Raw genomic sequence first — 15,131 nt, 5'->3', positions numbered from 1 at the left:
TGTCCTGGCCAGGCAGAGGATGGATGAGGAGACCTTCCCAATGGACCCTGTCAGTGAACAGGCTAGTAACATTGATGGCACCCCTGTGCACAACATTGGGATGGAGAGACAATGTGGCAAGGTGGACTACAAACTGAAGAAGTTGGGCACACTGAACGCAGTCAATAGGTCAATAATTTTACAGAAGAGCCAGGAGCTTCAGAGGTTTCAAGGCAGCAGCACAAGCAAAAAGGGAGGTTGAACTCAACTGGAGTAAATTCATGAAGGCAAAATTCGAGAGTAGGGCAGATGAGAAACAAGAGATGGCTCAAAGAAAGGAGAGTAAGAGACTAGACATGCTGGACACACTGAAATCTTTTGATGGCCCCTTCACGATAGTGGGGAAGTTGAAAAGTTCCTTGTGGATGAAAGTCTGCACAAGAATGCAAAGCTGCAGAGAATGAAGCTTGAGGTTCAGTTTGCCAGAGAAAGCACCAAGCTTCTGCCTAAAGTCAATCCTATCTTCACAATCCAGGTGACACTTCCCAGAAATGGCAAAAGTGCAATTCTCCAAGTCATAATGGATACTTAGAATTTTATGGTGGTGGTAAGTATTCATGAAAACAGGTAGCCTAACATTAGTGAATGGGTGAATTCTGGAAATAACCTAAACATCTTACACAGTGCACCTTTAAGCAAGGGGTTTCTTTCGTGCTTTCAATTTTGCAAAATCATCCACCACATCATTGAAGTCCAACTCTCTTGTCAGCTCACTCTCAATTGCCATTAGAGATAACGCATTTAATCTTTTCTGAGTCATTCTTGTGCGCAGCTCATTTTTTACTCTTGACAAAAGAGAGAATGAGCGTTCTCCCTCACAGTTACTGACCGGTAGAGTGAGAAAAATCTGTAGCGCAATGTATGTATTAGGAAACGTAGGCTGTAGTCCAAAATGTATTATTGTTTTGAGCAGTCCTGAAGGGGTCCTCTCCTCATCAGTGTTGTTGAGCTGTATACAAGATTTGAACTGTATAAGCTCCTGTCCAAGACTTTCATTGAGGTCAGATGGGTATGATTCAGTGAGAATCTTGGCCTTGTGAAGGACTGAAGCATTGGACTCTGTATCCAAAGAGAAAAGGACACTGAACAAATTGTTCAGATGTTTGTAGGCCTCCAGACGGTGATTAAGGCTTGAACTCAGTTGATCAATAGAGGCAATAAATGTCTCTATTTGAAACAGTTGCCTTCCCTCAAGCACAACATCTGGGGATGCTGATTCATCAGCAAACTTTTTACGTTTCCTCGTCCGTTCAGCCCTGTAAGATGGGGTGGCGCGGTTCAAGACTGCTTGCATGCAGGTTATGTGCTCAGCACTTCGCTCATGTTCACCAAATCTTTCTGAGTGTTTCCAATCACAATAGCCTGTCACAAAAGAATGCGTTTTTGGGGGAAACAGTTTGCATGCAAAGCAGTAAACATTACCAGTAGAGGGAGAGTACATCAGCCACTCTCTTTGTACTCGTTGTCCATTGGGCAAGTGTGAAGTAAAATGTTCATTGTTTAGGCATCGGGTTTTGCCTCCTAGCCCACTGTTCCTCACAGAAGCTGGATAATGGCTGTGACGGTTGTGAAATGATTTTGCACCTCTTTGAATAAGAACTTCCTTCATTGACTCAGTGAGGGTCTCAGCCCATTTAGCGGGATCACTAGGTAGAGTTGTCACTGTAGATGGTGTTGAAGAAAGATTCAGCTCATTTTCTATGCTGTCCAGAGGTGCAGTGACCTCACATTCATCCGAGCAACTGGCTACTGCTGAATTGGTTGAATCATAAGCATCAGAAGCATTTGGTTCAGTGTCTACACTTGTAGTGGTCTCAGGATCTTGGGAGCTACATGCTAGCTCAGGTGCATTGCTAACCTTAGCTGAATTTGCAGTAGCATTTATAGAATTGCTTTCAGCAGATGTCTTTGTACTGAAGAAGCTGGAGATATTTGGAACACTCTCAAGTAAAACTGATTCCTTTTTTTTCTTTTCTTGCTGAATTTTTTTTCTAGCTCCTCCACTTAAACGTTTATGATCCATATTTCCCTTCTTTCTTTGCACATTGGCTCTTTGCCTATCACAACAGATAAACCAACTATGTGTGTGTGTGTGTGTGTGTGTGTGTGTGTGTGTGTGTGTGTGTGTGTGTGAGTTTGTTTGTGTGTTTATGATCGGTGCTGCTTCCTTCAAGTGTGTGAGGTGATTTAGAAAACTAGCAACCCAGCATCAACACTCCAAAGCAGAGAATAACAGCTTACTAGCATAGACAATTGAGAGCAGAGAATCAACTGATTCGTCTGATAGACAGCAGGAGAGCAGAGTGGTCAGTGATGATCGAATCAAGAAAATGTCTAAATGGCAAGGGAACAGACTGATTTGTACTGAGGAGAAAGAGAGAGAGAGCCAATTACAGTGAAATATATTCCAAAAGAGCCAAGTGACTAGCTGAAGGCAGGGACAAATCCCTTGGAGTGACCAACAAGAGTGCAAAGTACCAAATGGCAAAATGTGGAAAGACCAACAGGCAGATCTGCTTTTACCTCTTATCTTCACAACCAAAAAGTTGCTAAATGATGTTTTCAGTCGCTAGCCAGGTATGGCCAAAAGACGCGAAATCTAGCGGCAAAGTCGGTCAATCACACTGACAGTGAAACAAATATTTTGAAAAGATAATAATTGTACACCTTTGTGCACTTTAGTCTTCTATCTAAATATTTTCACAAAGGACACCAAGGCAGCTTGCTAGCTATGATGGGAGCAACAATGTCTGATAGACAGCAGGAGAGCAGAGTGGTCAGTGATGATCCAATCAAGAAAATGTCTAAATGGCAAGGGAACAGACTGATTTGTACTGAGGAGAAAGAGAGAGCCAAGTACAGTTAAATATATTCCAGAGCCAAGTGACTAACTGAAGGCAAAGACAACAGCCAGATACCTTAGCAGAGACCAACAAGAATTCAAAGTACCTAATAGCAAGATGGCGAGACCAACACAATAAATTGTATTAGGTAATTTATTAACGTTAATCTTAACAGCCAAAAAGTTGCTGAATAATGTTTGTAGTCGCTAGCCAGGTATGCCCAAAACAAGAGTCGCTAAACCTAGCAGCAAAGTTGCTTAATTGCAACACACTCTAGGATTCAGGGGAATTAAGGATAATAAAGATATTAATTGTACAACTTTTTGTACTTTTTTTCTAGTTTTTTGAGTCGCCAGCCATGTATGGCCAAAAGTCGCTAATTGAATGCCAACGTTGCTTAATCGCCAACACACTGGGACTCACTGAAGGACTGACTGAATAAAAAAGATAATTAAGATAATTGTGTACTTTTCTCTTCTGATATTTTCTCTAAGGACCCCAAGCTATCTGCAAGCAGCAATAATGTCTGACAGACAGGAGAGCAGAGTGGTCAGTGATGAATGGCAAGGGAACAGGCTGATTTGTACTGAGGAGAAAGAGAGAGAGAGAGCCAATTACAGTGAAATATATTCCAAAAGAGCCAAGTGACTAGCTGAAGGCAGGGACAAATGCCTTGGAGTGACCAAGAAGAGTGCAAAGTACCAAATGGCAAAATGTGGGAAGACCAACAGGAAGATCTGCTTTTACCACTTATCTTCACAACCAAAAAGTCGCTAAATGATGTTTTTAGTCGCTAGCCAGGTATGGCCAAAAGACGCGAAATCTAGCGGCAAAGTCGGTCAATCACACAGTGAAACAAATAATTTTAAAAAGATAGTAATCGTACAATGTCTTGTACTTTTGTCTTCTTTCTTAATATTTCTCAAAGGACACCAAAATGTCGCTATCTGCAGGCAGCTTGCTAGCTATGATGGCAGCAACAATGTACCTTAGAGTGACTGACCAACAAGAGCTCAAAGTACCTAATGGCAAAATGTGGAGAGACAGACACAATAAATTGCATTAAGATGAAGAGAACTGTTGCTATTATTAATCTTAACATCAACCAGAAAGTCGCTAAATGTCACCAGCCAGGTATGGCCAAAAGTCGCTTAATTGGCCACACACAGTAACAGAGAAACTAACAAAAAAAAGATCATAAAGATAATAGTTGTACAACTGTGTGTACTTTTGTCTTCTTTCTAAATATTTTCCCAAAGGACACCAAAATGTTGCTATCTGCAGGCGGGAGCGTGCCTATGTTCCCCGGGTCCTATGTTCCCCGGGTCCTATGTTCCCCGGTTGTTCCTGGGTCTTTGTATGCGACCGGGGAACTTAGGACCCTTTTTCTAAAAAAGGGTCCTATGTTCCCTGCATTGTATCTGGCGAAATTGCGAAATTGTGCCCTGACCAAAACCATCCCTAAACCTAACCTGTCACAGGGCGTTGTGGAGCACTTTTTTTTGGCGAAATTGTGCCCTGACCAAAACTATCCCTAAACCTAACCTGTCACAGGGCGTTGTGGAGCACTTTTTTGGCGAAATTGTGCCCTGACCAAAACCATCCCTAAACCTAACCTGTCACAGGGCGTGCGGCAGCAGATAGAGCAACTCAAACGCGAACTTCCTTCCTTCGACAACTTAAACGCGTCTCTGTCATGCGTGTCTGCGTGCGTCTTACTTAGTCGCGCATTGGAAGCAGCGGGGAACATAGAACCCTTTTCTGGAAAAAGTGTTGTACGTTCCCCGCAGCGGGGAACATAGAACCCTTTTTTTTAAAAAGGGTCCTTAGTTCCCCGGTAGAGGGGAACATAGGACCCGGGTAACATAGGGACGGGGAACATAGGGATGACCCGCTGCAGGCAGCTTGCTAGCTATGATGGCAGCAACGATGTCTGCCAGACAGGAGAGAGTGGTCAGTGACGATCGAATCGAGAAAATGACAAAATGGGTCAAAGACCAAAAAGTTATTAACTGACAGCAGTGACAAATGTCAGACTGTAAACTTTCTCGAAAGAAAAGGACAAAATGGGAAGATGCTGATAATAACAGCAAAATGGAAAATATAAGAATTTCCAAGTAATGCTCAACTCAAGTGTGTGTGTGTGTGTGTGTGTGTGCGCGCGTTAAACTTCTTGTTGAATGATTTCAAATTATCTCTGAGTCTGAACTGAGGGAAAGGAAACCAAATTTTGAGCAGTCTCTCACGAGTTCAAAATACCAAATGAGGAGATTCTAAAAGAACAGACCGGTTTATGAAAGACTTGATGGGGGAGGGGCACAGCTAAGAATACTTGAGTGAGATTCTGTGATCCAAATTCGAGATAGAGCTTTTTGATAATGATAATTTGTCAGAGTAAGGTTGTGTAATCAAAATTTGAGAATGAGCTTTGTCAATCAATCAAGAATATTTGCATTAAGTTCTGTGATCAAAATTCAGAAACAACCTTTAATAATTGATAAAGAATATGTGAGTGAGGTTGTGTGATCCATCCAATTTGAGAATTAGCTTTGATAATAATGATTGAGAGCCTCTGGCCCTCTGTGGATCATGGCCGCGGGGCCAATTTTGCCTGGCCCCTTGGGGCCTCTGTGGGTCGTGGCCGCGGGGCCAAGTTGGCCTGGCCCCTTGGGGCCTCTGACCCTCTATGGATCGGGGCCAAGTTGGCCTGACCCCTCGGGGCCTCTGGCCCTCTATGGATCATGGCCGCGGGGCCAAGTTGGCCTGACCCCTTAGGACCTCAGGCCCTCTGTGGGTCGCGGCCGCGGGGCCAAGTTGACCTGGCCCCTTGGGGCCTCTTACCCTCTATGGATCGTGGCCGCGGGGCCAAGTTGACCTGGCCCCTTGGGGCCTCTGGCCTTCTGTGGCTCGCGGCCGCGGGGCCAAGTTGGCCTGGCCCTTTGGGGCCTCTGGCCTTCTGTGGGTCGTGGCCGCGGGGCCAAGTTGGCCTGGCCCCTTGGGGCCTCTGACCGTCTATGGATCGTGGCCGCGGGGCCAAGTTGACCTGGCCCCCTGGGGCCTCTGACCCTCTATGGATCGTGGCCGCGGGGCCAAGTTGGCCTGGCCCCTTGGGGCCTCTGACCGTCTATGGATCATGGCCGCGGGGCCATGTTGGCCTGGCCCCTTGGGGCCTCTGGCCCTCTGTGGGTCGCGGCCGCGGGGCCAAGTTGACCTGGCCCCTTGGGGCCTCTTACCCTCTATGGATCATGGCCGCGGGGCCAAGTTGGCCTGGCCCCTTGGGGCTTAAGATTATTATTTTTGCAAAAGTAGTTTTGCTTGGGTCGCGGCCGCGGGGCCAAGTTGGCCTGGCCCCTTGGGGCCTCTGGCCCCCTGGGCCTGGGCCCGGTAGGCCCGGTCATTAATCCACCTATGACGCACACGCACACACGCACACTCATGTATTTCTTACCTTCTTGAGACCTGATAAAAATGCCTCCCTCTTTAGGACCAGCCTTTCTAGATATATAAAGATGTGTATTTACAACATTAATAATATATACAAACTATGCAAATATAAAAAAGCTTGTTGTGAAAAATGAGTTGGAATTTCACAAGAAAAAGGTCACAATTTCACAAGAAAAATTTAGAATTTTGTCAGTATTATAATAAAAGTTGTAAATTTAATCAACGCAAGTGAAAATTTGACAAGAAAAATTGAAATTTTGTGCAATATTATGATAAAAGTTGGGATTTTACTCAATAACAGTCGCAATTTTACAAGAAAAGCTTAACATTTTGGCAATTTTACCCAACAAAAGTCACAATTTTATAAGAAAACTGTTAAATGTCGGCAATATTGTAATAATAATTGGAACTTCCCTTGGCAAAATTATGACAAAAATCAGAATTTTACTCAAAAAAATGTCCCTGTTTTACCAGAACAACAAAAAAAATTGGCAACACACACACACACACACACACACACACACACACACACACACACACACACACACACACACACACACACACACACACACACACACACACACACACACACACACACACACACACACACACACACACACACACACACACACGCACACACGCACATTCATGTATTTCTTACCTTCTTGAGACCTGATAAAAATGCCTCCCTCTTTAGGACCAGCCTTTCTAGATATATAAAGATGTGTATTTACAACATTAATAATATATACAAACTATGCAAAGATAGAAAAGCTTGTTGTGAAAAATGAGTTGGAATTTCACAAGAAAAAGGTTACAGTTTCACAAGAAAAATTCAGAATTTTGGCAGTATTTTATTAAAAGTCGTAAATTTAATCAACGCAAGTCCAAATTTGACAAGAAAAATTGAAATTTTGTGCAATATTATGATAAAAGTTGGGATTTTACTCAATAAGTCGCAATTTTACAAGAAAAGCTTAACATTTTGGCAATTTTATAAAAAGAGTCGTCATTTTAACCGAAAAAAGTCACAATTGTATAAGAAAACTTAAAAATGTCAATATTATAATAACAATCAGAATTTTACTCTGCAAACTTATGACAAAAGTCATTATTTTTACTCAAAAAAAGTCACTGTTTTACAGGAACAAAATTGGCAATTGGCAATATTGTGCTACAAGTCAGAAATGTATGACAAAAGTCAACATTTTGCATTAAAAAGTACTAATTTTACATTAAACAAAGGAATAATTTTACGCCCTTTCATGCAAAACTGGACAATCATAATATAGTACCTTTTGCACTATATTAATTGATATTATTATGTGTGGTCAACTTTGTACTTTTTTATGTCATTGCTTGAAATAAATAAATAATAAATGAATGAAAAAAAAAAAAGAATAATTTTACGAGAAAATATTGCAATATTATAGAAACAGAAATAATATGAGAAATTGTTCCCAATTTTATAAGAAGTTGACACATTGTGAGAAAAAGACTGCTTTTAGTTAATTATTTTTTGTGTGAATTTTTTGTTTGTAATTGTTTTTTAACCTCCATTATTTACTTCAATTTATTACAGTATGTCTCTATATACATATTTATTTTTTTATTTTTTTACACATTTTGGCCAAAGGGGGTGCATTTCAATTTCTTAAACACACTTGTTATTACATATGTTGGCCAGAGGGGGAGCACTTTTAAAACCGATACACAGTCAATTTGAAACACAATTACATGCAATGTTATTGGCACCATGATTTATGTCATCACTTGTTCACACCTCCTCATATGGAAGATACTTTTCCTTCTTCATGTCTCAAGAAGGCTAGAAATGACAACATGAATACATCCTGTGGACAACATGAATGCATCCTGTGGACAACATGAATGCCTCCTGTGGACAACACGAATGCATCCAGTGGACAACATGAATGCATCCAGTGGACAACATGAATGCATCCTGTGGACAACATGAATGCATCCTGTGGACAACATGAATGCATCCTGTGGGCAACATGAATGCATCCTGTGGACAACATGAATGCATCCTGTGGACAACACGAATACATCCTGTGGACAACATGAACGCATCCTGTGGACAACACGAATACATCCTGTGGACAACATGAATGCATCCTGTGGACAACATGAATGCATCCAGTGGACAACATGAATGCATCCTGCGGACAACATGAATGCATCCTGCGGACAACATGAATACATCCTGTAGACAACATGAATGCATCCTGTGGACAACACGAATACATCCTGTGGACAAGATGAATGCATCCTGCGGACAACATGAATGCATCCTGTGGACAACATGAATGCATCCAGTGGACAACATGAACGCATCCTGTGGACAACATGAACGCATCCTGTAGACAACATGAATGCATCCAGTGGACAACATGAATGCATCCTGTGGACAACATGAACGCATCCTGCGGACAACATGAATGCATCCTGTAGACAACATGAATGCATCCAGTGGACAACATGAATGCATCCTGTGGACAACATGAACGCATCCTGCGGACAACATGAATGCATCCAGTGGACAACATGAATGCATCCTGTGGACAACATGAATGCATCCAGTGGACAACATGAATGCCTCCAGTGGACAACATGAATGCATCCTGTGGACAACATGAATGCATCCTGTGGACAACACGAATGCATCCTGTAGACAACATGAATGCATCCAGTGGACAACATGAACGCATCCTGCGGACAACATGAACGCATCCTGCGGACAACATGAACGCATCCTGCGGACAACATGAATGCATCCTGCGGACAACATGATCGCATCCTGTGGACAACATGAACGCATCCTGCGGACAACATGAATGCATCCTGCGGACAACATGAATGCATCCTGCGGACAACAGGAATACATCCTGCGGACAACACGAATACATCCTGTGGACAACACGAATGCATCCTGTGGACAACATGGATGCATCCTGCGGACAACATGGATGCATCCTGCGGACAACATGAACGCATCCTGCGGACAACATGAACGCATCCTGCGGACAACATGAACGCATCCTGCGGACAACATGAACGCATCCTGTGGACAACATGAACGCATCCTGTGGACAACATGAATGCATCCTGCGGACAACATGAACGCATCCTGTGGACAACATGAACGCATCCTGCGGACAACATGAACGCATCCTGTGGACAACATGAATGCATCCTGCGGACAACATGAACGCATCCTGTGGACTACATGAATGCATCCTGCGGACAACATGAATGCATCCTGTGGACAACATGAATGCATCCAGTGGACAACACGAACGCATCCTGTGGACAACATGAACGCATCCTGCGGACAACATGAACGCATCCTGCGGACAACATGAACGCATCCTGCGGACAACATGAACGCATCCTGCGGACAACATGAACGCATCCTGCGGACAACATGAACGCATCCTGTGGACAACATGAATGCATCCTGTGGACAACATGAACGCATCCTGAGGACAACATGAACGCATCCTGCGGACAACATGAATGCATCCTGCGGACAACATGAACGCATCCTGTGGACAACATGAACGCATCCTGCGGACAACATGAATGCATCCTGCGGACAACATGAACGCATCCTGCGGACAACATGAACGCATCCTGCGGACAACATGAACGCATCCTGCGGACAACATGAATGCATCCAGTGGACAACACGAATGCATCCTGTGGACAACATGAATGCATCCTGTGGACAACACGAATGCATCCTGTGGACAACACGAATGCATCCTGTGGACAACACGAATGCATCCTGAGGACAACATGAACGCATCCTGCGGACAACATGAACGCATCCTGCGGACAACATGAACGCATCCTGCGGACAACATGAACGAATCCTGCGGACAACATGAACGCATCCTGTGGACAACATGAATGCATCCTGTGGACAACATGAATGCATCCTGTGGACAACATGAATGCATCCTGTGGGCAACATGAATGCATCCTGTGGACAACATGAATGCATCCTGTGGACAACACGAATACATCCTGTGGACAACATGAATGCATCCTGTGGACAACACGAATACATCCTGTGGACAACATGAATGCATCCTGTGGACAACATGAATGCATCCAGTGGACAACATGAATGCATCCTGCGGACAACATGAATGCATCCTGCGGACAACATGAATACATCCTGTAGACAACATGAATGCATCCTGTGGACAACACGAATACATCCTGTGGACAACATGAATGCATCCTGCGGACAACATGAATGCATCCTGTGGACAACATGAATGCATCCAGTGGACAACATGAACGCATCCTGTGGACAACATGAACGCATCCTGTAGACAACATGAATGCATCCAGTGGACAACATGAATGCATCCTGTGGACAACATGAACGCATCCTGCGGACAACATGAATGCATCCTGTAGACAACATGAATGCATCCAGTGGACAACATGAATGCATCCTGTGGACAACATGAACGCATCCTGCGGACAACATGAATGCATCCAGTGGACAACATGAATGCATCCTGTGGACAACATGAATGCATCCAGTGGACAACATGAATGCCTCCAGTGGACAACATGAATGCATCCTGTGGACAACATGAACGCATCCTGTGGACAACACGAATGCATCCTGTAGACAACATGAATGCATCCAGTGGACAACATGAACGCATCCTGCGGACAACATGAACGCATCCTGCGGACAACATGAACGCATCCTGCGGACAACATGAATGCATCCTGCGGACAACATGATCGCATCCTGTGGACAACATGAACGCATCCTGCGGACAACATGAATGCATCCTGCGGACAACATGAATGCATCCTGCGGACAACAGGAATACATCCTGCGGACAACACGAATACATCCTGTGGACAACACGAATGCATCCTGTGGACAACATGGATGCATCTTGCGGACAACATGGATGCATCCTGCGGACAACATGAACGCATCCTGCGGACAACATGAACGCATCCTGCGGACAACATGAACGCATCCTGCGGACAACATGAACGCATCCTGTGGACAACATGAACGCATCCTGTGGACAACATGAATGCATCCTGCGGACAACATGAACGCATCCTGTGGACAACATGAACGCATCCTGCGGACAACATGAACGCATCCTGTGGACAACATGAATGCATCCTGCGGACAACATGAACGCATCCTGTGGACTACATGAATGCATCCTGCGGACAACATGAATGCATCCTGTGGACAACATGAATGCATCCAGTGGACAACACGAACGCATCCTGTGGACAACATGAACGCATCCTGCGGACAACATGAACGCATCCTGCGGACAACATGAACGCATCCTGCGGACAACATGAACGCATCCTGCGGACAACATGAACGCATCCTGCGGACAACATGAACGCATCCTGTGGACAACATGAATGCATCCTGTGGACAACATGAACGCATCCTGAGGACAACATGAACGCATCCTGCGGACAACATGAATGCATCCTGCGGACAACATGAACGCATCCTGTGGACAACATGAACGCATCCTGCGGACAACATGAATGCATCCTGCGGACAACATGAACGCATCCTGCGGACAACATGAACGCATCCTGCGGACAACATGAACGCATCCTGCGGACAACATGAATGCATCCAGTGGACAACACGAATGCATCCTGTGGACAACATGAATGCATCCTGTGGACAACACGAATGCATCCTGTGGACAACACGAATGCATCCTGTGGACAACACGAATGCATCCTGAGGACAACATGAACGCATCCTGCGGACAACATGAACGCATCCTGCGGACAACATGAACGAATCCTGCGGACAACATGAACGCATCCTGTGGACAACATGAATGCATCCTGCGGACAACATGAACGCATCCTGTGGACAACATGAACGCATCCTGCGGACAACATGAATGCATCCTGCGGACAACATGAACGCATCCTGCGGACAACATGAATGCATCCAGTGGACAACACGAACGCATCCTGTGGACAACATGAACGCATCCTGCGGACAACATGAACGCATCCTGCGGACAACATGAACGCATCCTGCGGACAACATGAATGCATCCTGTGGACAACATGAACGCATCCTGAGGACAACATGAACGCATCCTGCGGACAACATGAATGCATCCTGCGGACAACATGAACGCATCCTGTGGACAACATGAACGCATCCTGCGGACAACATGAATGCATCCTGCGGACAACATGAACGCATCCTGCGGACAACATGAACGCATCCTGCGGACAACATGAACGCATCCTGCGGACAACATGAATGCATCCAGTGGACAACACGAATGCATCCTGTGGACAACATGAATGCATCCTGTGGACAACACGAATGCATCCTGTGGACAACACGAATGCATCCTGTGGACAACACGAATGCATCCTGAGGACAACATGAACGCATCCTGCGGACAACATGAACGCATCCTGCGGACAACATGAACGAATCCTGCGGACAACATGAACGCATCCTGTGGACAACATGAATGCATCCTGCGGACAACATGAACGCATCCTGTGGACAACATGAACGCATCCTGCGGACAACATGAATGCATCCTGCGGACAACATGAACGCATCCTGCGGACAACATGAATGCATCCTGCGGACAACATGAACGCATCCTGTGGACAACATGAACGCATCCTGCGGACAACATGAATGCATCCAGTGGACAACACGAATGCATCCTGTGGACAACATGAATGCATCCTGTGGACAACACGAATGCATCCTGTGGACAACACGAATGCATCCTGTGGACAACACGAATGCATCCTGAGGACAACATGAACGCATCCTGCGGACAACATGAACGCATCCTGCGGACAACATGAACGCATCCTGCGGACAACATGAACGAATCCTGCGGACAACATGAACGCATCCTGTGGACAACATGAATGCATCCTGCGGACAACATGAATGCATCCTGCGGACAACATGAATACATCCTGTAGACAACAAGCCGTAGGCTGCTCACAGCCAAGGAAACAAATATGAACAAAGTATCAGCCGGATGGGATCAGCATTAATTGGCTGGTCACATGCTTTTCCACGGAAATTGATGGATTAGCGCGTCCTATTCCTGAAGTGTAACATTAGGAGTCCTCACAATCAATTCATTGTCTTCTCTCCATTGCAGGAAACACTCCCATCATTCCAACACATCCAAACCCGGAGGTGAGCATCCTCACATGTCCGCCCAGCAGATCAAAAACCGAGTTAGCAAAGTGCTAACTTCACCAGCCCAGTGTAGAACATCACTTTGCTGCCTTCCTCTCTACTCCCTGCTTTTTTTGTTGTTGCTTCTAATAAAAGCCGAGCTTTGGTCTTCAGTCGATATCTCGGCGTTGTGATCCTTTCTTTACATACGTACGTTCCTTAGAAGAAAAAAATCGGAGGAGATGTCTGGAATGTAAAATCAATTCACACGACTGCATCTTTAGAAAGAAGGTGATGCGAGGTGTGCGTGAGAGCATCCGCCAGGGAGGAGACGCGGTTCATCGCAAGGCCAAATGATTCAACTTCCATTGACCTCCCTCAGACGCACCTCAATTATTCATCACATTCATACTCTTATTGTCCTCTTTTCCCTCTCCTGCATATGTCCATCCATACACACTATCTATGTGTGTGTGTGTGTGTGTGTGTGTGTGTGTGTGTCTGACTCACCGTTAGACTTCTCACTGTCTGCAGGCTTCATCTGGATGGGGTGGTGCATCTGCAACACAAAGACGACAACATTATCATTTTGCTGGTTGCACACTCAGTCAAGTTTGCAGAAGATCTAGAAGAGGATGGACCAGTCTTCCTCTCAGTGTTAGAATAATTATGTATATATTATCACACGATAATGGATAAGAAGATAAGATGACAGCACGCAGACGAAGCAGAGACTTCAAGGGCCTCAACGAAGATAAGATGCCAAGGCGAAATCACAAGGCCCCCAGCACATTCCGTCACGTATTGTGTGTCCTGGACCTGCTTTCTTTCTTTCTTTCTTTAGTTCATTTGGAACATGAACACACTTAAATCTTAATACATCACACAATTTCATATCATTTCATTTTACATCGTGCCCGAAAAGGAGTAGGAAGAAGCAAAGCTTATTTAATCCTACCCCTTTCCCACTTCAAAGCGTTTACAATTATATAGAATCATTTACTGACCTTTTTATATAATAAAAAAATAACATCTATGAATTAGTATATACAACAGTTTGATAATATGTAATTAATTAATGCAGTCATTATTAACATACTGAGATGAAGAATATCTTATTTTCAATAAGGTTGGAAGTATTTATCATAATTCTTCTTCTTTGTACTTTGTAAGCACTATTATTTTGAACAACCTCTTAAACTGGATCATATCAGTACAATTTTTAACTTCTTTACTTAATCCATTCCATCATTTAATTCCACATACTGATATGCTAAAAGTTTAAAGTGTTGTACGTGCATATAAATGATTTATAATTATTTTTTCCTCTAAGGTTATATTTCTCCTCTTTAGTTGAAAAGAATTGTTGTACATTCTTTGGTAGCAGGTTATAGATTGCTTTGTACATCATTTTAGCTGTTTGCAATTTTACCAAATCACCACACTTTAATATTTTTGACTTAATAAATAAAGGGTTTGCATAATATATGTGACCACTCCTTTTAGAGGCGGCCTTAGTGTTGTTGGACTGTGGAACTCCTGAATAAATAGAGGGACGCAAGAGCTGAACC

The 15,131-nt window shown here is 44.3% G+C and overlaps 1 protein-coding gene across 6 annotated transcripts in view; it reads right to left on the bottom strand.

Annotated features, from left to right (window-relative positions):
- celf2 (cugbp, Elav-like family member 2) overlaps positions 1–15,131 on the bottom strand; it is a 436,380-nt gene that overhangs the window by 91,730 nt on the left and 329,519 nt on the right. For all 6 annotated transcript variants that reach the window (XR_009828099.1, XM_062066320.1, XM_062066321.1 and 3 more), the window contains one exon: positions 14,071–14,119. Coding sequence is in view for 5 of the 6 variants with exons in the window: in XM_062066320.1 (XP_061922304.1) it covers positions 14,071–14,119 (49 nt within the window). In the remaining variant the exon portion in view is untranslated. The remainder of the gene's footprint in view (positions 1–14,070; positions 14,120–15,131) is intronic.

The sequence above is a fragment of the Entelurus aequoreus genome, linkage group LG12 (genome assembly GCF_033978785.1).
Source record: "Entelurus aequoreus isolate RoL-2023_Sb linkage group LG12, RoL_Eaeq_v1.1, whole genome shotgun sequence".
NCBI lineage: Eukaryota > Metazoa > Chordata > Actinopteri > Syngnathiformes > Syngnathidae > Entelurus > Entelurus aequoreus.
The sequence above is the reverse complement of the archived record's forward strand: the minus strand, read 5'-3'. Positions and strand labels throughout refer to the sequence as shown.